General features: G+C 34.5%; 1 protein-coding gene and 1 long non-coding RNA gene across 6 annotated transcripts; both read left to right on the forward strand.

The window, feature by feature from the left end:
- Positions 1-4,042: 4,042 nt before the first annotated feature.
- On the forward strand, positions 4,043-11,028 carry LOC147391781 (uncharacterized). 5 transcript variants are annotated; one of them, XR_015170314.1, is made up of 6 exons: positions 4,043-4,477; positions 4,878-4,934; positions 6,840-7,180; positions 7,270-7,674; positions 10,227-10,430; positions 10,587-11,028. It is a non-coding gene; the product is annotated as an uncharacterized LOC147391781 (long non-coding RNA). The 5 variants fall into 5 exon arrangements; XR_015170315.1 differs by lacking the exons at positions 4,043-4,477; positions 4,878-4,934 and having other exon boundaries at positions 5,100-7,180; positions 10,587-10,738; positions 10,860-11,028; XR_015170317.1 differs by lacking the exons at positions 4,043-4,477; positions 4,878-4,934 and having other exon boundaries at positions 5,100-7,180; positions 10,587-10,738; positions 10,866-11,028.
- Positions 11,029-11,125: 97 nt separating this feature from the next.
- Positions 11,126-26,391, forward strand: LOC147391782 (putative methyltransferase PMT26). The gene is made up of 5 exons (XM_086457244.1): positions 11,126-11,230; positions 11,325-11,499; positions 11,584-11,844; positions 12,439-12,646; positions 26,164-26,391. Exons 1-4 carry the CDS (start codon positions 11,218-11,220, stop codon positions 12,557-12,559), a joined length of 570 nt encoding a protein of 189 aa, XP_086313370.1. The 5' UTR covers positions 11,126-11,217; the 3' UTR covers positions 12,560-12,646; positions 26,164-26,391.
- The last annotated feature ends 1,102 nt before the right edge of the window (positions 26,392-27,493 follow it).

Raw genomic sequence — 27,493 nt, forward strand, 5'->3', positions numbered from 1 at the left:
GGATTTATTGGCTAATTAGTGAACATGATGTCTTGAACTGTTCAGCCTTTGGTGTAAACCTAGACAATAGAATTCACATAATTCTTTTTTGGATATAATTAATTTTCACGGTTGTGTTCATTTTAGCATTGAACAATTCCTGGTTTCATAAGTCTTCTAGATAATTTTAACCTCTAAAATTCTAATAGAAGCAACCCCCCTTTGACACTCATATATGTAATTTCCTATTAAGAATATCCTACCATACCTTATTTAAATTTTCAAGTTATAGTAATCGTTAAAAGCATAGTTTATTCTAATGCACGTTGTAGGTAACACTGTTTCACCATATGAATAGTTGGAAGTAGTTTTCTTCCCAGTATTATTATTGAATCATAGACAATTTGGTTATCCATTTTGAACCTAGATCTTAGGATCTCCAGTCAACTAGGTTGCGTTGCCACTATGAAGACTTTTTACGTATAGGCTTTAATCTCATTTCCCTCGATGAGCAGTTAACTTTATCTCTCGACAAACCTTTAGTAAATGAATCTGCAAGGTTGTCATTCGATTTAATATAATCTATGAAAATTCTTTCATTTGAGAGTAATTGATTTACGATATTGTGTCTTCGATAAATATGTTGAGATTCATCGTTATGTATGTTATTTTGTGCCTTTCCAATCGTTGATTGACTATCACAATGTATACATATTGTTGGCACGAGTTTTAATTAACATGGAATATCTTTTAAGAAATTATAAAGCCATTCAACTTCTTTTCCAACTTTATCTTAAACTATAAATTCAGATTCCATAATGGATATAACAATACAAGTTTGCTTTGAAGATTTTCATAATATGGCTGGACCTCCAAATACATATCCACTAGTGGACTTGAAATCCTTAGTGTCTAATATCCAATTAGCATTATTATACACTTCAAGTAAAATTTGATATCTTGTAAAGTGCAATCCATAATTTAAAGTGTATCTTAGATATCTAAAAACCTTAATTATTGTCGTCCAATGATCTTTTCCTGGATTACTTGTAAATCTACTCAATTTATTAACTGAGCATGTTATGTCAGGACGTGTGCAGTTCATGACATATTAAACTGCCTATGATACGAGCATATTCTATCTGAGATATAATTTGACCAGTATTTTTAGCTATATGTAAATTTATATCTACAAGTGTTTTTAGTAGACTATCTCCATATTTATTAAATTTTTATAGTATTTTTTCAATATAGTGTGATTGAGATAATATTCATTTATCATATACTTTAAAAATCTTTATTTTTAATATAACATATGCAACACCTAAATCTTTTATATCAAAATTTTTAGTAAGTATCTTTTTTATAGTTTTAATGATGTCATTATTGCTACCTATAATAAACATATCATCCACATAGAGACACACAACTGCATAGCCATTTTGTGTGCTCTTGGCATATACACATTTATGGCATTCATTGGTCTTGAAGCCAGTTGACAACATTTCATTGTCAAATTTTATATGTCATTGCTTTGGTGCTTACTTCAATCCAAAAAAAGACCTAATAAGTCTACACACCTTCTTTTCTTGTCCAAGAATGATAAATCCTTTTGGTTGTTTCATATATGCTTCTTCTTTTTATTTACCATTTAAGAAAGTTTTTTAAACGTCCATTTGATGAATTTCAAGCTCATGCAATGCAGCAATTACTATTTACATTTTAATGGATGTTATCCTGGTAATTATGAATGTATCAAAGAAGTTCATGTCTTCTTTTTTTAAAGCCATTTACTACTAATCTAACCTTATACTTATCAATTGTTCCATCAAGTTTTAATTTTCTTTTGAATATCCATTTGTAGCTTTATTATCCGGTGGAAGATTCACTAGCTCCTATGTGTTATTTTATCAAATGGATTCAACTTCACTATTAATAACCTCTTTTCAAAATGTAGTTTCAGGAGTTGTCATTGCTTCCTTATAATTTGAAGCTCATTTTCTAACAAATAAGTAAGAAAATCAGGTCCAAATGACTTAATTACTTTAACTCTCTTACTACGTCTAGGTTCATCCTCATTTTCTATAGATTTTTATTAATATTCTCTTGAGAACTACTATTTGCAGTACCATGAGTTCTTTTATAAGGTAACATGTCCTAAAAATTGAAGCATTCTTTAACTCAATAATAGTATTAACATGAATATCAGGAACGTCAGATTTGTGCACAAGGAATCGATATGTACTACTGTTATACGCATAACCAATGAATATACAATTAAGGATTTTTTGTTTAATCTTAACATTTTTAAGGGTATGACCATTACTTTAACTAAACACCTCCACACTTTTAAATATTTATATGATGATCTTCATCATTTCCATAACTCATATGGAGTTTGGTCTTTTTTCTTTTGAGGAATTTTGTAGAGAATGTGATTTGCGGAAAAAATTATTTTTCCCCACAAATTTTTAGGTAAATTATAACTTATCAACATGACATTCATCATTTCCTTTAAGGTCCAATTTTTGTGTTTAACAACACCATTATATTGAAGTGAATAAGGAACGATAGTTTGGTGAATTGTACCTTGTTCTATACAGAACTCACCAACTAGTATTTCATATTTACCACTTCTATCGCTTCTTATTACATTTATCTTTTTGCTAAGTTGATTCTCAACTGCATTGTTATAATGCTTAAACATTTCTAAGGCTTCGTTTTTACTCATTAGCAAATACACATAACAATATCTTGTGCAATCATCAATAAAGGTAACAAAATATTTTTCACCACCTCTGATTTGTACAAACTTTAAATCATATATATCAGTATGAGTTAACTCTAGAAGTTTAGTTCTCCTTTCAACGAAATGAAAGGTTATTTTGGTCAATTTAGTCTCCACACACACTTCAAACTTATGATTTAGGTCAATATGAAATTTAGACAATAAATATAAATTTATTAATATATGCAAGGCATTAAAATTCACTTGACCTAATCTATCATGTCACACATTAAAAGACCCAAGCACATAAACAAAGTAATTAACTTTATTAATATTAGAAATTAAGGGCACAATTACCATTACATTCATCTTAAACAGACTTGCTAATTTTTTAATTGAATCAATTCGATGAACATTCAAGTTGAGTTTTAAAATAATGTTTTAATTATTTAAAATTATTTATATTTTTTAATAAATTTAAGGGACAACTACCCCAAAGAACTATTTTTTGGAAATATGTACTAAAAAGTTCCTACCTAACAAATATGGACTCTTTAATACTTATTTTATCAAATATTAGCCTAAAAAAGATTTTTGAAGTGAAAATGTCGTAATTACCCTTTCAATGAATTTTGAAGTTTAAAGAAAAATGTTTATTTGAGAATATTGGAAGTAATCCTATGTTTTAAATTTATTGACATTCCCCTTGACTATGGTCATCTCCTATATAACAATAAAAAAAGATCTAAATTAATAAACATTAAAAACAAATCCTTGCTTTCTCTTCCCAAAACTAGTGATTTTTTGACTCACATAGATGATGATGATGATAAGGGTAATGAGTATGGTTATCATCATCATCAAACTAATTTGATCTATGTATATTAGATTTATTAAAAATATAAATAATTTTCAATAATTAAAACATTATTTTAAAACCCAACTTGAATGTTCATCAAATTGATTCAACTAAAAATTTAGCAGGTTTACTTAAATAAGTCAAATAAAATTATATTGAATTTATAAATAGATTTTAATAAATAAAAATACTTATTTTTTATTTTCACAAAAATATTAATAACCAAATAAATTGGTAAAGTTCTTATTTGACCGTGTATATTTTTAGAATTTAGATAAAACAACTTTATAAAGTTGTTAAAAGGGTATTTCAAGTATTATTCTTAAAAAATCTTCAAACGATTCTTAATAAGTGAATGTTTTATAACGTGGGAGTTAAATGGTCCATATTCTTTTCTAAGGGATTAATCGGTGCATATTCTCAAAAAAGAGTCCGTTATAGTCATCGTCCCATTCTTTAATGTGGGAACAACCCAACCCAACCCCTTTAAATACTATATATAATCAGTGCATATTCTCACTCATATCTCTCACAGTCGAATCTTACTGTCTCTCTCTCACAGTCGATCGATCGACCTCTCACTCTCTGCCTCTCTCTCTATCTCACTCAATCTCACAGTCGAATCTTACTGTTTCTCTCCCTCTCTCACAATCGAATCTTACTGTCTCTCTCTCACAGTCGATCGATCGACCTCTCACTCTCTGCCTCTCCCTCTATCTCACTTAATCGATCGACCTCTCCATTGCTTTCTCACTGTCGATCGATTTCTCTCCTTGTCTCCATCGATCTCATCTCTATATCGAACTCATCTCTGGATCGATGTCATCGCTCAATCACTCTTTATTTGATCGCTCGAAGTGATCTCTTGATTTCTCAAGATTGGAAACGATGGAGTGATGTTATTTTTTAAGGTGACTCTCTCTCTCTCTCTCTCAGGTTGATGGATCCATAGCGTTGTTCAGATTGATGAAGATGAGATCTAGGGTTTTGGATTTCACAAAATATATTAATTTTGATTTTTTGTTTCCCAAATGTGTTAATTTTACACGAAACAAAACCTAAAAACAAATAAAAATTTGATTAAGGATGCAAATGATTTCATAGATCTGAGTGTTTTGATATGATTAGATCTGAATTTTTTCACCATTTTTTTTCTTTCTCCTTGGATTCAAGTAGATATTCTATGGTGAGATTTTGAGAAGTTATGGTTTGTTTAATCTGATTATAAAATGGAGGGAAAATTTTCTTTGTTTAGCGGCTTTAGAGCTCTTCAATCTCTGAATTTTCTTTGTTTACTTTTTTGTGTTGCAGGAAGCATGTGAGATAGAGAACAGCTTGGGGAAGATCTTTGTTGCACGATTTGAAATGGTACAGATTTTGAATTTTAGCTTTTTCGGATTTTAATGTCTTTTGTTAATTTTGAATTTTGAATTTAGAATTTAGAATTGACAAATTTCAACTTAAGATTTGATTTTATGTTTTAGTTAGATTTTATGAATTTTCATTATATATATTTCATAATTTTTCATATTTTTTTTTATTGTTTTCAACAATTTTGGAAGTTTTCCCTTGTCGATTTAAACCTATAATCCAACTTTGTGACGATTTTTGAGACATAGTTGACCTAGAATCAATGTTGGGTTGGAACCTCATTGTATCATATATTTGTCGAAATCCAAATCCTTGATCTAGACCTAAAGAAGATGAGAGATGATTTTATCCCTCTACAAGTAGTATATCACATAATAAATTAGATATTATTTTTAGTAAAAGTGCATGAGACCTACCAAGTCTCATCTCTTTTACGTTTGATGTGGTAATCATTACGATAGAACTGGTTCTATTTTCCAAAATTGGTTTGAAGGATGTTTATGAAACAATTAAAGATAAAGTACCAATCTATTACGAGAATAGTTACCTGACAGCCTCTTAGAAGTTAGAACCTTACCGTAAAATATCATTTAGTTTTTATTTTTAATCTCTGTCTCCTGTGGGTGTGGCTCACTGTAGCTTTATGGGTCACAAATAAAAATGCCCCACTATATATATTATTAAAGCGAATAATTAAATAAGCAGATTTATTACCATGACAACATGCGAATTTCAGTTTGGATAATTTTCCTAGTATTCGGGAGAATACTCGTGACACTCATTTCACTTTCGCTGATGGTTGAATGTTTTGGATGGCTCAATTGTTAATTCTATTGCTGATGATGCATTTGAACTTTTCTTTTCCTAGGTGCAATGTGCCACCAGAATCTGATTCTGTGGTTTGTTCTATGCTTATTCCCGTTTTATTGGCTTACCATATTACGTATTTGTTTAGTTATTGTTTTCGATCCAGCCCAGTTTTGAATGATCCACATATTTCCATTTGTTCTTTTTCTAGGTTTTCCTTGAATGATTTTATTTTTTATTTTTGCTTACAGTCCAACAGCCGTTTGATATGTGGTGCAAATGACATCAGCAATATAGAGAATATCCTATTACTTCTTAAAAAATGACCCTTCTTAGCCATTGTCAGAAACAGCCCTGTAACATCAGTGCTAAAATTCTTACCTTGATAAAATCATCCTACCACAAACCGTATCCCTAAAACCTATTTTTCAACCCATGAACCTCAACTTCCAACACCTTAAATCCTACTTAAAGCAAACCTTAGGTTGTTCTACATCACCATGTACTTGTTTAGTTTTAATAGAGTTTTAAGAATTCTTTATCTTTGGGTGCAAGGATGGCCGATGTGTGTGTTCATCGTAAGGTTGTGTTGATGCAATGCCTAACTTAAGACTCATTCTAAACCTTAAATCTTTGTTGTTGTTGTTTTTATTTATTTTGGATAAATAAAACCTTAATCTTTCCTAGAGAGAGTGATTTGTCTCATGTCCTTCTTCCTCTTGTTTATTCTATGTTTAAAGCAATGTAACAATAACAACGCTTCCAAGAATTTTGTCATGTAGTACATGTATCAACACATGGACACAACCTGATACGCAGCTTAATACTTAAAGTAGAATCACCCTTTATTTTTAACTTTAAAAAAAAAAAAATTATGAAAGACTCGTACACTAACTGATTAAGAACCACAGTTTTATTTTAGAAATCTATTTTTACTAACTACTATGTTATGGTATATAAAACTGTGTTCTCTTCTCATATATTTCCTTCCTTGTATTTGAAAAAAAAAAATAACTAACTTAAATACAGCAGCTTCCTTCATTTTTTTCTTGATAGGTATATACATCTCTTTCATACCGTGAAACACATCCACAGGTGCATTGGCATGTCAAGTTCTCAAAGACATCGTGTCAAACACCTAGTATCCTTGCCAGACACCAACATATTGACATACGTGTTTCTTTCCTTTTACAAAGACTTAAAGCAATTAATCATTGGAGGATCTGTCTACGCCTGTCGCTCAGTCAGTTAATAGGCAACATAAGAGAAGTGGAATTCAGAATATCAGTGGATAGGTTTCATCCCAAGTCTCAATACCCTTACACCTAAAGCACTCTTTTAATAAGTTTTTTATTTTACAGTCTTTAATTAAGGAATTGATTAGTTTGGATCCCACATTTGGAACAAACGATTTAGATAATGATGCAGTTGCAAAGGTATATTCATGTTATTTCGTTCATTTATTTATTTATTTATTTTTTACATACATGATCTTATTCTAATAAGATTAACATTTATTTCATAGGTATGTGGGAAAGATAGAAAAGGGCGAGTGAGAGGTTTGGGTGGGGGAATATCAAAAACAACTATGCAGTACATGGTTCCAAAACAAATTGAGATACAAAAGTTGGAAGGTCATGTATTTAATATGAGTCAGCAACTTCAGAATTTGACAGAGAAGTTAAACTCAGTGCCGCAGTCATCCACCAAGTCCTCTTCACAATATGACATTGGAAGTTTTTTTGAGGCATTGATGTACATTTTGTTAAAATTATATTTTTTTAATTATCTTGTATAGAATATTAATACTCTTAATTGTTTGTAAGGGATAACATCATCACACTATCCCGCCCCACGTGGTCAGAGGTGCAATTTGTGCAACCTCCATTTGACTAAGATCTATGCCCATGGGATACTTGTTCGTGTAGAGGTATTGTCCTTGGATTACTATCAGGTCCTTATTGATGAGATTTTTGACATGTCTGCACAGCTACAGGATAAGGATGTGGCTGAGGGAATGACGTTTGCGAACATTGACATAGGCTCCTCATTAGATGGCCTCGTATGATGACAGACATCATATCATGATTCCTTTATGTCTTTTGGACTTTTATTGTCTTTGGATATGTCTTTGGATTTGTCTTTGGATATGTCTTTGGAATTGTACTACATATTCTACTGGTGACTTACTTGATACTATAGCTCTTATTGATTCATTTGACATAGGTTTCTGTAAGTTCCATGTTTTGTCAATCCCGAGACACATGTTGAGTGTCGGATCGATTTGCTATTGAAGACATATGAAGACTCCGTTAAAGCTGTTCAACCGTACACGCCTCAACAAAAATCCTCCCATGTGTGTGCACAAAGCCTAAGAGGTAATGAGACTACCTAATACCATTCTCCAACACTTAGATGATTGATAGGTCGACCCGTAGTAACTAGGAAAACTCTTTCCTTGACCCGTTCGCTCATCGGACCTTTCGGAAATCAAATATGGACATAGAGGGGACATTAAAGATTTGACCACCCTAAAATCATTTTCTATCCTTGGTACTTTATAGGTGTCATTATATAGGTAAAATCTAGCACACCTTCGAACCATTTCGACGTCGGACTTCCCGAAAGTTCGTTTTCACCAAAAATGATAAAAAGGGTATTTTGGTCATTTTACCCATTTTTATCATGATCGACCCCTTGGTAGCAATTTGGAGATATTCTAAATAGTAATATCTATCAGCTTCCCGAACAGCATACAAAACGGAGGTACCGTTTGAAAGTTATGGTCAAAACACTCTGTGGGGGCATTTTGGTAATTTACTGATGTGCCTCACTTGTGGCTGACGGTGCCACCGACAGTCCTGACGGTGCCACAGACAACAAGCACTCAAACGGTCATATTTATGACCGTTGAGCTACGAATTTGCTCTCTTCTCATATATAACAACTCCAACTCTTTCATTTGGGTTGGTTGAAGCTTGAGAGAAGTAAATCCTTCATTTCTACATATTTTTAACCCTCTCTCTAGCCATGGAAGGGCTCAAACTTCATTGAAAATCATTTTGACCCTTTGCCCTTCCTTTGGATCAATCCTAGAGAAGATTTTCTCTCCTCTCTCCACATTTTGAGAGTCTTCTTTACTTTCATGAGAGTCTAACTTAGGTGAACCCTTCAACATTCCTAGACTTCTCATTTGATCCCTCTCCGCCCATCAAACATCACCTTGCACACACATTGGTACATTCATAGAGCAAGGAGCAAAAAGGAGATTATGGTAGGAGTAATTACAAGTAGCCGACGAATTCGAAAGTTTGATTGGAAGATCCAACCGTCGAGACGTACTTGTAAGCTCAAGGACTCCAAGAACTCAAGATCTCCATTGACAAATCTTTTGAAGTTGAGTGAGTCTTTGATTTTGTTTTTAATTTTAAAAATATATGTATGTGGTTACTTGGTTCAACCCTCAAAAATCAAGCTCTTGATTAGAATCGAGGATTCTTGACAAGAGTAGAGGTTTGTGAGTTTCCGAGGAACAAAACTCACAATTTCGAGAGAATGCGTTCTCTCGATCTTAAGGTTTTAGAATTTAGCCTATGTATAAAAATTCTATGTAAAAGGTTTGAGGTGAACCATAAACCCCTTTGATAGTGAACACCAAGTTCCTAGGTAGGAACCTTGGGAGTGGATGTAGGCATGTTGCCGAACCACTATAAAACGCTTGTCTCGTGTTTGTGAAAATGCTTCTATTAGTTTATACTTAGATGAATGTATGCTATGAATGAATACGATGCTAAGTATGTCATACGATGAATGTTTATATTCTAAGAAAATTTCAATTGCATTACAAACTAGAGACTTGCCATAAGAATGGATGTAAGCACATTGTCGATCCATTAGATGACGTATGTTTTGTGCATGTGTTTATAATTCCACAATTTACACTTGAATGTTTTGAATGTCATGCGATACCATAAAATGCCGAATAGATAAATCGTATATGAATGTGTCATTGAATGACATGGTTAAATGAATGATTAAATTTCAAGTGTATTTTCATTAAATGCATCTTAGAGACATAAGTGCCAAATCGAGGCTAGGTGAATGACTTAGAACACATAGTCAAATTATCAATTTAAGTTAAAATTGGATAAATCGAAAGAAATTTTAATTATCCTATTCACCCCCCCTCTAGGACTAGATATGGTACGAAGCACGTATTTTCAGTTTCATCATTAGGTGATCTCGTATGATGACATATATCATAGCATGATCTACTCCTGTCTTTTGGACTTGTATTACATTTCTATTGTCTTTGGATATGTACTACATATGCATTTCTATATGACTTTGATTGATTCATTACATATTACAATGGTAGACTTACTTGATACTAGTTTTTAATGACTCATTTATTGTCTTCTAGGACTTTCACATTATTTTATATTATTTAATTAGTAACTAATAGTTTTTTTTTCTTTTTAGGTAAACTTTTTTAACTCCGCCAATGAAAAAATTAAACATTTTACATTGTCGGTCCCAAGCCCGGATAAAGGAGGAGGGAAAAGGATGATCCAACGCATATTTGGTGCCTTCTGATAAGACCCGAAAAAAGGGATTTTCTTTCTCCAAGTATTTTGCTGAGGTTAGCTGAAGGTAAAGAATACTTATGTGGGGTAGAGGGTGGAGGTGAGTATACTTGGGGATGCCCCTTGTAGTTTTCACTTCTACGACTAAGCATTATTAAATATATGTGAAGTTTCTAATACCCAGGCTTTAAATTTCTATGTTTTGCACTTTGGAATGTTCTTCTCACAAATCTCTTTGCTGAATTCATATGGCCAGGACCATGAAGAGTTTCTTTTAACTAAGCTTGATGGCTTACTTCAGCTGATGATTGAAGTGTTTCCTTCCTGTCATTTTTAAAAATGGCATTTCCTGGTGGTGGAACTCAGTTTAAAAATGGCGCTCTACGTTACATCGAGTTCATTGAGAAAGTAAATGCTTATTTACCTTATATCTCCTTGAACTATCACTCGTCACTCTCTATTTTTTTCTCACCTTTTTTTTTCCCAATTTCTACAAATTGTGCTTCATCATGTTTCACGTTTTTGAAAGATATAGAAGTAGTTTATTAGAATAGAGGATGGTTGAGGTGACCATCGAAGAGGGCAAAGTGCGTGGATTAGCCTTCCCATATTACAAATTATACCCATCTTAAAAGGAAGTCTTCAAAGGAAAGACTGTTAAACTCCACTGTGCACGTTGTAGGGTGCCTTGGCACGTTGAAGGTATTTTCAATCTTACAATTACAATTTGATTCTTTGTTTTAATAACATATTTTGTTATAGGAGCTCATTGTGATTTAAAATATACAAGTGGTAAACTTCTCTTAGAGCTGAACCGCGTGTTGCGACCTGGTGGTCACTTTGTGTGGTCAGCTACTCCAGTTCACAGGAAAGGCAAAGAGGATTCTATGATCTGGAAAGGTATATACATACTTACCTAGTCACTTTGTGTTTAAGAGAGGGATTTCTTTGGGTAAATATCTAACAATGTTTCTTATCATGAAATCTATTGTAGAAATGGCTGAACTAACAAAGAAGTTGTGCTGGGAGTTGGTAGAGATTAAAAATGATACAGTGAACGAAGTTGGTGCAGCAATATTCAGGAAGCCTTTATCCAATGAGTGCTATGAGAAAAGACCTGCAAATGAGCCTCCATTGTGTCGAGAGTCAGATGATCCAAATGCAGCCTGGTATCTTTCTTTATTATATGAGTGCATTAAATCAGTTGTTATTTTTTCGTTAAAGTTTCTTGACACGTGTTTTTGTGGTTGTAGGAATGTGCCTCTGCAGGCATGTCTGCACAAGGTGCCAATAGATGCATCAGAGCGTGGGTCCCAATGGCCAGCAAGGTTTGAAAAAACACCTTACTTGTTAAAGAGTTCTCAGGTTGGAGTTTATGGAAAAGCGGCTCCGGAGGATTTCACAGCGGATTACGAACATTGGAAACGGGTTGTTGGCAAGTCGTGTCTAAGTGGGATGGGAATCGACTGGTCTACAATGAGGAATGTCATGGACATGAGATCTGTCAATGGAGGGTAAGCAAAATGAATTGTAGCTCTATCTAAATAGTCTGAGATTATCGTTATTGTTAGTGATTTAGCATATCTTATTGATCTTGTGTGAGCTTTAAGCTTCATTGGAAATCTCTTTATTTATCTCAACAACTATTTGCTCTTGTTTTATTTTGCCATACAGTTGAAAGGCATGCAGTTCTATTTAATTTCTTTTCCTGTTATCCTGATTGTGCTTTTCCACGGTTGTCTTTATTTTGAATCGTATATGTTGTCTTAATTTGAACGATGTTTCTGTTGTGCCACGAAAATTCTTTTACTACAGCGCTGACAAGGATTGACTATGACAATGATAACATCAGACTATTATCTCAGACATTATTTAAATCTAAGTCGTTACCCCTCTTTTTCTTTTTTTCCCCCATTTTTCTCTTGTATTTTTTCATGTAGTTAACCTTGGTAATGTTCAATAAAAGTTTCTCTATCCTGATATGCACAATTCTTTATTAGACAATGCCTCATTTTGATTCTGATGTTCTTTGGGTGTTATTTATCTTGGGTGGGCAGGTCGAGAAAGCTCATAATTTTAAATTTGTTGACTGGAATGTGTGTTTTTAGACAGGTAAAAACATGGGCAAAACTTTTGAATACCTTTTGTACAAGTGGAGGAGCTGGAACTCCTGTACAAAGTTCAGATCCAATGCTACGAGGATGCCAAACTAATGAAGTTATTCCCTGAAATTGTGAGATCTCTCTACGACCAGGATGTGCTTGCAGAAGATACCATTCTCCTCTGGTTCCGTAAAGGAACAAACCCGAAGGGAAGGTATGCAAGTTGGCTATTAAAATAGTACAAAATCTGTGTTTATCCTTTAATTCCTTCTAATGGAGATTTCTTGATAACTGATTCTCAACTGATCCTGTTCTCGCTGTATGAGAAACTTGAGTATATTGTTACATAATTGGATAAGAGTAGGACTAGCTTGATTAACGTAGTAAGGAAAAAAGGCAAACAAAACATTGAGATTCGTAAATCCTGACGAATAAATCTGTGTTTATCCTTTAATGCTAAGTGTTTTGTGTGATTGAATAATGGTCACAATGTACTCTTAAAGTTGCCTATGAACCAATGACACTACGTTACATAGTGTAGTGTTCGTGTTTCATGTCAAATTTGTGCTAAATATTTCTATAAAGTAAATTTCATTGTAGATACAAGACTTTCATATTGTGGAAAGGGAAGAAGATATTGGATCTATGCTGGTTTTGTGGGCGAGCACGTGTTAACGATGGTATCTCATTTGAGTACTTCATAATTGTAAACACCTCATTTTTGCATCCGCCTGATTAATTAACTCGTCAACCCGATCGCAATGATTCCCAATGATGGATGTGTATTCTATTGCTTTATTTTGTTACCAGATGTGTTTCAAAAATTCGGATGAGGTATCTCGAACTGACAAAACCTTAGAAACCACGCTACGCTATGAAAATATGACTCTTGAAACATAGAAATCATCATCATGCAAACAAAAAGAAGTTTTACGATAAAAATCGTTAAAAATTGATCAAATTATCAAAATACCCCTAACATCAAAACAACCCTAGAGCCTACGTTACGCTTAGGAAAACTCTATCAAACACATAAAACAACAAATCGAAATCAAATAAATCATTTCACCAATTTTAACAGAATTTGACAAAATTACGAAAATGCCCCTCATAAAGTTCATGACTATTTCACACAAAAAAATTTCATAAATGACACAAACTAATATTTCCATTGAATTCCTTATGAAAAATTGATTCTAAAACATTAAAAATCGACTTAAAACGTGAAAAGTCCTCTTTGGGGGTAAAACGGTAATTTCATAATTTTCATAATTAAAAATTTTGAAATTAATAAATAAAATATTAAATAATTAAAGTGAAACATTAATGAAATTAATTTAAAATTTTGAATTAAAAAAATTGATCAATCGGGCTTTCAAGTAAAATTGTTGAGGGTTCATGAGATATTTCTTTAAGGACCCCTCCATTTGGGGTGCAAAGAATTAAAGATATTTTAGAGGAGGATTCTCCAAAAATTTAAAGTCAATCAAGCAAGACTAAAGTCAAGGTATTAAAGTCAATCAAGTCAATTAAGCAAGACTGAAGTCAAGATATTAAAAGTCAATCAATTAAAACTAAAGTCAAAATATTAAAAGTCAATCAAATAAGACCAAAAGTCATAATAGAATTCTAATTAAATAATAACTCTATTTAATAGAGTTCTAACTAAAACACAACTCCACCAAAAAATATTCTAATTGAAACACAACTCTACCTAAAACAAGTCTAACTAAAACACAACTCTAATTAAAAGAACTCTAATTAAATACTAACTTTATCTAATCAACCCCTAAAAAAATCTATAAATAGAGGTGCGCACACCCTATTTTCGTATCAAATCATAAACCCTAAGAGAAGTAGGTCTAGAAGCCCCCCTAGCCTCCCATAAACCCTAGTTTTGGAGCCCCAACTCCTTACCTAACATCCCTCCTTCGATTTTAGTCTAAGAAACGCCTAAAAGCCTTCCAAAAACATCCCAAAATCCGCAACAAACTTGAAGAGTTCAGATCCAAAAATAAGGAGATACATTGCCTCGGAGATCTGAAATCAAATCCGGAGACAAAACGAAGCAAGAGAGTACGGTATAAGGAGCTATTTTTGTCAGATCTGAGGGAACAAAGTCCTTACTATCAGAAAGGTATAGATTTTTTTATTTTTTTTATTATTATCTAAGTTGTTAGCAATGTAATTTATTTGGGAAGTTAGTAGAGACCGGCTTTGGCCGGGCGGGGTTGGTGCCTAACACCTTCCAACCCCGTAACATGATCCCCGAATTCAGATTTTCTGTAGTAGATTAGTTCTTTTTATCCATGTTAGAGTCAGTTTGGTTCCTAGACCATAATAACTAGGTGGCGACTCCCAAACCTCAAGGGTCAAAAGCGGATCCGCGCACCCCGCAGATCGAGGCGCTTTTAGTGGCGACTCCGTTGGGGACATTGAGGGTCAGACTTGAAAACCTCAAGTATGAGAACATTGCCAGGATGACCTAGTTTTTTTTAGTTCAGTTTATTTTGTTTGTTTATTTGTTTATTTATTTTTTATGACTCGATTATTGATTATTTGCATGGACTTTGAGTATTTTGTTTTGGCATGCTATTTTCTATGGCTCAATTGAAGGTTGTGTAGAATGACCCTAAATAATTAAAGAGATCAAGAGGTTTAATTGAGGATAGAGTGATGACTAATAAATTTTGCAGTTTTAATTTTATTGTTTTTGGGTTCTATTTTCAAGTATTTTTCTTTTTAAAAAAATAAATAAATAAATAAATAAAATTTTTATTTAAAGGGGTGCGATGTGTCCTTCAACAAATTTTTATTTAAAGGGGTGCGATGTGTCCTTCAACAACATTTTTTTTTATATATATTTGTTTTTTTGTTAAAAAAAAAATTGTTTAGGTGATGCTGTCCATTGACAACAAGGAAAATAAAAAAAAGAAGTGAAAAAAAAAAAACAAAACTTTCGTTTAAGGGTGTGGGATGTACCCTTCGATAACTTTTTTGTATTTGTTTAAAAAAAAAAAAATAGCTTGCTGTCCATTGACAGCAAGAAGAATTAACGAAATAGTTAAAAGAGAAATTTTTTTTTTCTTTAAGGTTTTGTCAACAGCAACAACGTGCTGTTTGGGTGGTGTGCCATAAATAAGTTGCTGTTTTTTTTGTTTACACCACCAATACATGATGATATGGTTGGTGTGCCAAAATAAAACTTTTTTTTAAAAATCACATCGTCTTCTTCCCCAATGGAAGAAACAATAAACCAGTAAAAATAAAAAACAGCAGCAAAGGTGTGCTGTTAAGCTACAAATATAAAAAGAAGAAAAAGATAATGAGGGAGTGTTGCCATTGCATGTTGCTGGCAGCAACATATCTAAAAAGAAAAGCATTTCTTTTGTTCTTTTGAACGTGTGTGTGTAGTCAAATATAAAAAAAAACAGCAACAAACGTGTATGCTGTTAAGCTAAAAAAAAAATTGGGAAGCTTGCTAGCATCACTAACCTAGTGAGATTTGATTCTTACTAAGGGTCTTTGGGCTCACCACTTGACACCCCAAACCACGTTTCAATGCCACAGGTGCATGGAGGACGAAATTCTTAGTTTTTTTTTTTTTTTTAATTTATTATGGGTTGTAAGTGTTGCTGGCAGCAACATAGAATTTAAAGAAAAAAAAGGGGGACTAGTCTTACTAATTTAGTAAGGTCTCTTCCTTACTAAGGGTTATCAACTTCGTCACGCGGCATCCAAAAGGGTGATCTAATGCCAAGTGTTTGTGACGAACAAAATTCCATGAACTTTTAAAAGAAATTTTCAATTTAAAAAATAAAATAAAATAAAATTTTAATGTCATCTTAAACTTTAAGTTGAGATTTCGTAATCACCCATTTTCAAAACCTTGGACTTAAATTTTTCATTTTTAAAATTGATTTTTTCTCTTTTTAGATCTAAATCTTTTCCAATTAAAATTGTAAAGGCCATGGAATTAAATAATCAATGAGGGAGCCACGTGGCCTAATGACCCTTAGTAATTTTTAAATCTTAAGTTGTTAGTCAAGATAACCCAAGTTCTCATTGAGAAATTTGTTGAGTCTTAAATTCAAAAATGCAAAAAAAATTCCTAAAATTTCAAGAAAAATAAAATAAAATAAAAAGAATTTTTTTGTACATGTTTCAATATTGAATCTAATCAATTATTTTGTGTTATTATCTGAAATGCCATGATCTTAATTGATATATACATGTTTTGATTTCGAATTGAGTATTTTAGATATTTCTGTATTTTTGATCAATATTTATTCAATATCCATATGTTGATGGTTTGATTGGTTTGATCTGGCCCATGGACCCGTTTATTCGAGAAAAAATCCCGGGTACACCCCACCCTATTTTGCACACACCACATGCACGTTTACTGTTTTTTCCACTTACACGTCCCATATAGCCAACGTGGCACTAGTGCGTGGCCCGGTCTCTTCGGAGATGCGACGTCATTCATGAAAACCACAACTCCAGTCATGTACCTTAGGGTATATCAATACCGTCTGATCAAGTGATTCTGAGAGATATATTGATGCACCCAGGCTGGAGCGACCTGAGCCTTTGACCTATTGTAAGCCACACAGTCACATGTCCCGATTGCCAACGTAGTACTAGTACGTGGTCGGTCCCCTCGTGGGATGCCAAACCATTTATGAAAGCTACAACTCTTGACTCGTACCCATAGGTATAAAAGATAATCTAAGTATATCAATTGCACTTCTTGGTCAAAATCGGTGCCTAAACAAGATCTTGCCCCGCTGTACCCTACTGTACGAGGGGGATAGACTACGTCTATTCTAGACGAGAGGTATTTAAGTGGGCCCTTGCTCAACATCGTGCGCCACCTCTCAACTGGAGAACGAACTGGCTGTTTTTGACTTCAGAGAAGTGAGTTGAGGTTTTAGATTATCACCTATACGGTATATTAAACAAAGTCACCATGTATCGAGAGGTATATAGGTGTGCTTAGGCAAGGGTGGCCAGATAAAAATGCATTGCACGTAGTAAGCCTAGAGTCTAGAAACTTTCCCTATAGGTCACGACTCGAACTTATCGTGGGTGTTCCCGGGTTGCTCTATTTTAATCCAACTAAAAGGTAAGTGGGTGGACCGGTCCACACCGCTCCAATCAAACCCGCAATATCGGTCCAACCCAATAAATTTAATTGATGAGACATGCTGGTCAATATCAAGTTAAACCAATTAGCCCCATTGGTAAATGGATCTTATGGATCAACAGATGAACCGGTTGAACTAATTGGCTTAAAAATATTGGATGGAGTGATGGAAGTAGAATATTCAGATTCATTGGGTCGAACCGGCCCAAACTTAAATGGGTACATAGTCCCAATCACCTTGCATCGGCCAGTTTGATTCAATAGACTGAATATTACATACTTAACAAGATCAGTAAATCATATTCATGTAATATTTCTTGATCGAAATATTTCATTAGTTAGAGATTTTGAATCTAGGGGTTAACTTAACCCATGCTATTAAGAGAAACTTCTATTTATTAAAAGTCTACTCTAGGATCCATAACTAGTAATCCTCCTTTGATGGGGTCTTCAGGATTATCATTGCGCCCAAACTCAAGCGTCTACCTCTTAGTTGGAGTCGTAAGTCCAGTCGGTTAGAACGGGCCACAATACCAAGTCAACAAGTAGAGATGGCATCAGAATCTGAGCTCACGGAGATCCGTAAGATCTTGGCAGCCTTTGTCAATGATATCAACAATATAAAAGGCAAGGTGGAAATGTTAGAACAGACCTCGGAATCGACGGGTAATCCTCTAGATGATCCAAAAGAAAAAAAGGTAGAAGAGAAACGTCCACGTGAAGTCTTCGAACTCGATAGAGACGAAGAGTATGTTGATGAAAATCCAGCGTTATCCAACAGAATGTCCCAATTAGAGTCAGCTATGAAGAATATAAAGGGTATTGATGAAATTACAGCAGGTATTGAAGCTCTGAACCGCATCCCTAGAATCCATTTACCGGAGAAGTTTGTGATGCCTGAAATGGATAAATTCAGTGGAACAGGATGTGCGAAAACACATCTTAAGGTGTATGTTACTAACATGCGCACTATAGGGCTCAGCGACGAACAGATGACATTATTGTTCCAAAGAACTTTATCAGGATCAGCACTACGTTGGCTAATGTCTCAAGATCCAGTTACTGTGGGTACATGGGAGAACATGTCAAAGGCCTTCTGGCATCAGTATAAATACAGTACTGAGATTGAGACCTCAAGAAGGGATTTGGAAGCAACTAAACAGAAAAATGGGGAGACATTCACTGATTTCATTGGTCGTTGGAGGGCCAAGGCTGCACAAATGTGGGATAGACCTTCAGAGAAAGAACAAGTGGCTATTATTTTAAAAAACCTCTCGCAAGGGTATGCCCGATATCTAGTTTCCCAATACCTTCCTACATTCGAGTCTCTATTGCAAGCTGGTAGCCAATTGGAAGATGCTTTCGCTTCCGGAATCCTTTCCAATCCTTCTGACAACAAGTTCAAAAAGCCTTTTATCAATTCTAAGTCTAGTACTGATCACGCCTATGTAGTCAATACGTCTACTATACCCGTCCAATCTACTATCTTGCCTAGTAACCAAGTTAACCCTAATCAACCTCGACCACGTAGGAAATTCACCAATCTTGGGATGCCTTTGAGCATTGTCCTTCAAAAACTATTAAGTAAAGGGCTCATTGCACCTCTCCAACCTTGACCTTTACCAAATCCACTCCCCACTTTTCACAATCCTAACCTATTTTGTGAGTTTCACCAAAATCCCGATCATCTTACTGATCGTTGTGTCGCTCTTCGTCATACAGTTCAAGACCTCATCGACGCCAAAAAAGTTAATGTCCCTGCCCCTGAGCAGCCGAATGTTACTATCAACCCTCTACCCAGTTACCAACCTCCTCAGACTTTGAACATGGTATCCAATACTCAACTCTTGTTTGACCCAATCCTTCTCATCCGATCAGTCAATCATAAACCTCCTAGCCCTCCTTTTACCAAAGTGATAGTCCCTAATGAGGTTTTCACCACCAAATGCAGTCTTGGCCAAGAGAGAAAAAGTAAGTCTGAAGAATGCAAAGAATCTGAAAAAGAAAACTCAGTCTAACCGCTTAAAAATAGTTTTTCGAATTCTCAGTCTGTAATCAAGCCCATTGTGGGTAATTGTCTTTAGTTGTTTATGAGTCTTGAGTCCAGTTCTTTCTATCAATTCAGTAATTAAGTCTGTCTTTTTTCTTATTTTGTTCTAGTCAAGTTAGTTTGTCGAGTCTGCAATGGTGCCAGTTGCCCCATCTAAATTTAATTGAATAAAGAAAATTTTTGAATACCTTGAGCGCATTAACGAGTTAACTAATAACTGGCTTCAAAGAGAAATTCCTCTAATAAGGAATCCCCTCTTGAATGAGAAGATAAATGTCTTGCTCGAGGAACTAAAGGTCATTGACCTCGGAACAAAAATAATTTCCAAGAAATTCAGATTGGAACTAACTTATCCCCAGAGGAGTATAAATAGATGATGAATTTATTCAGAAAATTCAAAAGACTTGCTTACATGGTCCTATGAGGATATGTCAGTTAAATTTGGAGTGTTGTTCAACATGAAATATATACCCATCCTGTGAGAACACCACATATACAAACCAGAATTGACTGACATAGTCAGAGGAGGGATTATAAAATGTATCAGTGCTGGAATTTTAAAATCGATGGAATAGTTGAAGCAGCCAGTAAAAATCTCAAGACAATCATCGTGAAAATGTGTCAATCACATATCACACCGGGATTGGCCAGAAAAGTTACCATTCGCATTATGGACATATTACACTTCAATACAGTCTTCTACTAGAGTCACTCTAGTATGATATGGAAGCAATCTTACCGGTTAAAAGGGAAAATTCTGTATCTCAAGGTCTTGATGGAAGTTAATTGTTAGAAACAGATTGGGTCTGTCAATGGAGAGGAGTCACTCGCATATTTGACAAGAAAGTTAAAGTTCATCACTTATGAGTCAAGAATCTAAACATCAGACTACCAAAAAAAAAATTTGAGTACTCTTCCTCGATCATAGAAAGTTTGAACCCAATTGGAGAGATTCAATCATTAAGGAAATATTATCTAGGAAAACTGTTAGACTTCAAGATCATGATGGAATATAATTACCAGAACCGACCAACCTTGACCGAATCAAACGGTACTATATTTACGGAGGCCATCTTTAGCCGATTCAATTCTCCTGTTACCCAGTTCAATATATCCTTTCTCAACCCCTTTGCAGTCTTTTCAAAAAGAAAAATTACGCCTTTTTCTTTCTCAGCCCGATCACCTAACCTAGGGAAGGGAAGTTCGAATTACGCCTTCAGGCTCGACCACATCAAAATAAATAAAAGAACAGATTCCCCGACCAAGAAAAACTCTAAAAAGAAAAAAATTTAAAAGAAAAAAATTGTCAAAGTGGGGAAGAAACTTAAAAAAAAAGAAAATAATTTAAAAAGAAATGTCACACAAGGGGTATTTGGGTTTTTGAGCCTCAAGATTCCTTTCTTTTTATACCCAGTCCTAAGCCTACCTATAAAAGTCCTCCTAAGTACTGTGTGAAAAAAGTCAAGGAAGGTAGTAAAGCATGATCAGATAGTAACTCCAGAAATTCAGAAGGGAAGAAGAAGAAAAAAAAAAGAGCCTGCTAGATTGAAAACCCAAAAGGGCAACTTAGGCAAAAATTAAGGCAAACTCGCGAGGTTTAAAATCTGAAAGGATGACCTTGGCAACAATCAGAGCAAAGAAAAGAGAAAAAATTGTAAGCTCGCTATATCGAAAACCTAAAAAGGCGATCTAGGCAAAAGTTAGGGCATGCTCGCTAGATTGAAAACCTGAAAAGGCAATCTAGGCAAAACTTAGAGCTATCAAAAAATAAAAGAAAATCTCCATTGAGTTGAGAAGCTGAAAAGGTAGCCTGTGCCGAAATATCAGAAGTCCGAATGATCAAGTTTCAATACCCAGTTTGAACCAAATATAGACTCAGTAGATATAAGTATCTCGTCTATGATTGATCTGAAGAATTTCATATCCCTAGGCGAACCGATGGGGAGAAAGAACAAATTCTATAATGAATTTCATAAAGAAATATTTTGTTTCAATTTCTTTGAGCCTGACTCAAAATCTTCAATATAAAAAATCAAAATTAAAAGTTAAACATTTATTGCGCTTGCGGTAATCAAGGATTTCAAACTTTCATAACAAGGGCACTTCCTTTTTTTAAAGAGTACAGTTTCCCCCTTACACTAGGGGCATTTATTTTCAAATTATATTCAATTACTCCCAGTACAATGTTCCTTGTCAAACTAGGGGCATTTTTGTTCTGATGCCTGATCAATTTCAACCCCAAAGGATAAGGTTAATTTTGAATTAAAGGTTACCCTCTTGATAGCAATTTTGAAAACTCCTCAGATTCAAAGAGAGTTAAAATGTTACCGGACCTTCATAAAATCCAACTTTTTATTAAAATAATAATAATAATTCAAGTGCGAGGTTAATCCCCTGTTTGTTCCCTAAAAGCTTAGTTCATTACTCTTTCACTCCGAGTAGGTAGAGTAGAACTTCTAAAAAAAATTAGTTCATTACTCTTTCACCCTGGGCAGGTAGAGTAGGACTCCCAAAACAATTAGTTCATTACTCTTTCACTCCGAGTAGGTAGAGTAGAACTTCCTAAAATAATTAGTTCATTACTCTTTCACCCTGGGCAGGTAGAGTAAGACTCTCAAAAAGCTTAGTTCATTACTCTTTCACTCCGAGTAGGTAGAGTAGAACTTTCCCAAAAAAAAATTAGTTCATTACTCTTTCACCCTGGATAGATAGAGTAGGACTCCTAAAAAGTTAGTTCATTACTCTTTCACTACGAGTAGGTAGAGTAGAACTTCCCAAAAAAATTAGTTCATTACTCTTTCACCCTGGGCAGGTAGAGTAAGGCTCTCAAAAAGCTTAGTTCATTACTCTTTCACTCAGAGTAGGTAGAGTAGAACTTTCCAAAAAAAAATAGTTCATTACTCTTTCCCCCTGGGCAGGTAGAGTAGGACTCCCAAAAAAATTAGTTCATTACTCTTTCACTCCGAGTAAGTAGAGTAGAACTTCCCAAAAAAATTAGTTCATTACTCTTTCACCCTGGGCAGGTAGAGTAGGACTTTCAAAAAATTAGCTTATTACTCGTTCACCTAGGGTAGGTAGAGGAAGACATTCAAATTTTGCTAAGATTATGCTCACTTTGCTCAAATTATGCTCAGTCTATGTTCAGTTATGCTCAATTTATGCTTAGTTTATGCCTAATTTATATTCATGTTGTGCTCAGATTTTACTCAAATTTATCTGAGATTTTAAGCCCACACACTTGCACAGTTACTACATCAGTCAAGGAGAATTTTTTAAAATTCAAGGATCTGACACCGTCAGTGAGAGTTTGCGCACAAGGACCTGACAATCTTTTAATTCGGGAAGAGTTTACACTCAAGGATCCGAACACCTTGACGAATTGCTAAATCATGTTGCAAAATGAACTGTCACTAGCTTTGGCATTCGGATATCGCACTATCTACCAAAATAGATTTGCTATCTAGTTTACTTCAACCCTCTGTCAAAGAGGGGCATCTGTAAACACCTCATTTTTGCATCCACCTGATTAATTAACTCGTCAACCCGATCGCAATGATTCCCAATGATGGATGTGTATTCCATTGTTTTATTTTGTTACCAGATGTGTTTCAAAAATTCGGATGAGGTATCTCGAACTGACAAAACCTTAGAAACCACGCTACGCTAGGAAAATACGACTCTGGAAACATAGAAATCATCATCATGCAAACGAAAAGAAGTTTTACGATAAAAATCGCTAAAAATTGATCAAATTATCAAAATACCCCTAACATCAAAACAACCCTAGAGCCTACGTTACGCTTAGGAAAACTCTATCAAACACATAAAATAACAAATCGAAATCAAATAAATCATTTCACCAATTTTAACAGAATTTGACAAAATTACGAAAATGCCTCTCATAAAGTTCATGACCATTTCACACAAAAAAATTTCATAAATGACACAAACTAATATTTCCATTGAATTCCTTACGAAAAATTGATTCTAAAATATCCTAGAACATTAAAAACCGACTTAAAACGTGAAAAGTCCTCTCTGGGGGTAAAACGGTAATTTCATAATTTTTATAATTAAAAAATTTGAAATTAATAAATAAAACATTAAATAATTAAAGTGAAACATTAATGAAATTAATTTAAAATTTTGAATTAAAAAAATTGATCAATCGGGCTTTCAAGTAAAATTGTTGAGGGTTCATGAGATATTTCTTTAAGGACCCCTCCATTTGGGGTGCAAAGAATTAAAGATATTTTAGAGGAGGATTCTCCAAAAATTTAAAGTCAATCAAGCAAGACTAAAGTCAAGGTATTAAAGTCAATCAAGTCAATTAAGCAAGACTGAAGTCAAGATATTAAAAGTCAATCAATTAAGACTAAAGTCAAAATATTAAAAGTCAATCAAATAAGACCAAAAGTCATAATAGAATTCTAATTAAATAATAACTCTATTTAATAGAGTTCTAACTAAAACACAACTCCACCAAAAACAATTCTAATTGAAACACAACTCTACCTAAAACAAGTCTAACTAAAACACAACTCTAATTAAAAGAATTCTAATTAAATACTAACTTTATCTAATCAACCCCTAAAAAAATCTATAAATAGAGGTGCGCACACCCTATTTTCGTATCAAATCATAAACCCTAAGAGAAGTAGGTCTAAAAGCCCCCCTAGCCTCACATAAACCTTAGTTTTGGAGCCCCAACTCCTTATCTAACATCCCTCCTTCGATTTTAGTCTAAGAAACGCCTAAAAGCCTTCCAAAAACATCCCAAAATCCGCAACAAACTTGAAGAGTTTAGATCCAAAAATAAGGAGATACCTTGCCTCGGAGATCTGAAATCAAATCCGGAGACAGAACGAAGTAAGAGAGTACGGTACAAGGAGCTATTTTTGTCAGATCTGAGGGAACAAAGTCCTTGCTATCGGAAAGGTATAGATTTTTTTATTTTTTTTATTATTATCTAGGTTGTTAGCAATGTAATTTATTTGGGAAGTTAGTAGAGACCGGCTTTGGCCGGGCGGGGTTGGTGCCTAACACCTTCCAACCCCGTAACATGATCCCCGAATTCAGATTTTCTGTGGTAGATTAGTTCTTTTTATCCATGTTAGAGTCGGTTTGGTTCCTAGACCACAATAACTAGGTGGCGACTCCCAAACCTCAAGGGTCAAAAGCGGATCCGCGCACCCCACGGATCGAGGGCGCTTTTAATAATACAAAGCTTATAATGCATTTAATGTGTTGTAGGAGCTTCATATATGTTTGGAAGAGCTTTAACTTCTATTCTTTGGGGAGTTATAGCTGATCGATATGGTCGAAACCTGTTATAGTGTTGGGCACAATTTCAGTATTAGTATTGCTTGACATTATTTCCTATATAATTAAACTTGAATTGTAGTCTCAAAACTATTTATGTCATTTACTCTGTTTTAATAATACATATCAGGGTCATATTCAATACATATTTAAGCTTCTCTATTTGACTGTATTTAAGGCATATGCTTGCGAAGTTTCTCGAGTAGAAGATCAAGCTTTGGGACTGTCACTTGTAAGAACATTTTCTTTGTATTCGTTTAAAATCAAAATAAAATCATATCAACCAGTATAGTAAACTACCCAAACATACACACATCTACCAATTCACCAAATCAAAATAGAAAACCACACGCCAAGATGTATACCAAATCAAAAGAAAACCACACACACACACACACATGCGCGCAGAGAAAAAGAGAGAGAGAGAGAGAGAGAGACCTTAATTCATGAAGAAGGTCTGAGGAGAGTGAAACCCTCATTTGTGTCCGTGTATCTCTCCAAGACTAACTGCTGCTCTTCTGAAGCCATTACATTTGAAGGAGCAGATAAGATTACTGAAATGGCAGTGCTAGGGAAGCCTAGTAGTAGGGAAAGGCAAACCTTTCTCTTGCTTGTATAAACTGTTTGCAATTGTTTATGAGGAGCTACAGCCATTGTTGTTGAAAATAGGACCGACGTTGCAGACAACAGTCTTTATTGTAGTTGTTGTTGTTGTTGTTGAGGTATAAAAAGATTATGAGTTAAGGACCAAAGCAAACACTCAAAACAGTTGCAGAAGACAAAAATAGGGACACTCCTATTTAAGGCACATTTTTGAACGTTAGTCTACTAATTTGGCGTTGCAGGCTTTGTTCTTATACAGTCTAGTCTTCAGGTTCGCCTAACAACAATTAAGTTTTATTCTTAATATTTCTCCAATGAAAAAAGTTTATTTGATTTTTGTGCCATTTACCTAAAATCAGCTTAAACGTATCAACTTTAGGTAATTTTGAGTCTACCATTGTGTTCGAGAGCTTCACTTTCTATGTACCCCCTCCCCACTGATGTAATAGTAATCTAATTAACCTGGTTGCCTATCATGCTTCCCGTTCTCGTTCTTTTTTTTCTTTTTTTTCTTTTAGTAAGTAGTTATAGTTCTTCCCCTTTGAATGGTTTTTACTTATCGATGGATGCAATATAGGGAAAATGATTAATGAAATGCTGCATGCAGGAGGATGTGCTGGAAAGGGCGAAAAAGGCCAAGGAAAAAGTGGCACGTGAAGCACAAGGGTTCATTCCCCAATTTACAACGATAACAACACCGACCTCTACCAAAGAAGTTGTCGATCCAGTAATTTCAATATCATTTGGTCTTATTTTGTTTAATTATTGTCAGTTATTTGTAGCTTCGACATAATTTTCGATCTTAACAAAGAGGTTTACATGTATATTAATTTTGGGTTATTTAGTTTAATTTGGAACTTGTTTTATGATTTTTCTTTTGTTTTTTCTTTTTCTAATTTTTTTTTTATTATTTCGTTCATTGTCATTGGTGAATTAGAGGACCGTGCTATAGTTTGTTAAACCTCCAAATTTGATGGTCATACTCTATGGATTTTTTTTTTTTTTTTGAAGTCCATTCTCCAATAATTCGATAGACCAGGGCCGTCAAAAAAAAAATTCTACAAGAAAATATTTGACGGGCATATTTGACGGGAGTGTCCGCCAAATTTCTTAAAATTTGACGACCTAAGACCATCAAATATGGGCCTTTTTCACATAGTGTACTGGGGGCAATTGTCCCCAACGAACTTTAAGACACCCCTATATTTTCAACTAAGTACATGCCCCATTTACCCCCGCACCCTCACCTACCTCCAATTTTGGGCCCCCCCTCCCCTCAATTATATTTTTGCACCCTCACCTCACCTACCTCGAATTTTGGGACCACCGGCATCCTCACCTACCTCCAATTTTGGGCCCCCCCTCCCCTCAATTATATTTTTGCATCCTCACCTACCTCCAATTTTGGGCCCCCCCTCCCCTTAATTATATTTTTGCATCCTCACCTCAATTATCTCCAATTTTGGGACCACCCTCACCTCCCTCCAAATTTTGGGACCACACTCACCTCAATTATCTCCAATTTTCCAAATTTTGGGACCTCTGCAAATTTTGGGACCACCCTCACCTCAATCATCTCCAATTTTAGGACCACCCTCACCTCCCTCCAATTTTGGGCCCACCCTCCCTTCAATTATATTTTTGTTGGCCCCACTACAAGAAAATCCTGGCTTTGCCCCTATATAGAATCTTTCCATTACCTTGTGTGAGGAGAGGAGAGTTGTTAATTATTGACTAGAACCAGTCGACGCAACTATCAACAATTAATGTCTCGAATACTTCATGTAGCTTAGGTAGTGTTTGTTTGCGCTATTTTTCAGTACTTATTGCTGAAAAAAATTAAATTCAACATTTTTTGTCAAAATAGCACGTTTGTTTACTCTATATTTTCAGTGCTTATGGCTGAAAATAAGTGAAAAAAATTCAGCACTATTTTG

Source organism: Akebia trifoliata, chromosome 11, assembly GCF_017979445.1.
Source record: "Akebia trifoliata isolate Shusen 1 chromosome 11, ASM1797944v1, whole genome shotgun sequence".
In the NCBI taxonomy this organism is placed as follows: Eukaryota; Viridiplantae; Streptophyta; class Magnoliopsida; order Ranunculales; family Lardizabalaceae; genus Akebia; species Akebia trifoliata.

What these genes read in the sequence shown, in the direction of transcription:
- LOC147391782 (XM_086457244.1), top strand. An exon ending in GATGATCCAAATGCAGCCTG is followed by an intron (nt 11,500 to 11,583) that starts GTATCTTTCTTT and finishes TTGTGGTTGTAG; the next exon opens with GAATGTGCCTCTGCAGGCAT. An exon ending in ATGAGATCTGTCAATGGAGG is followed by an intron (nt 11,845 to 12,438) that starts GTAAGCAAAATG and finishes GTGTGTTTTTAG; the next exon opens with ACAGGTAAAAACATGGGCAA.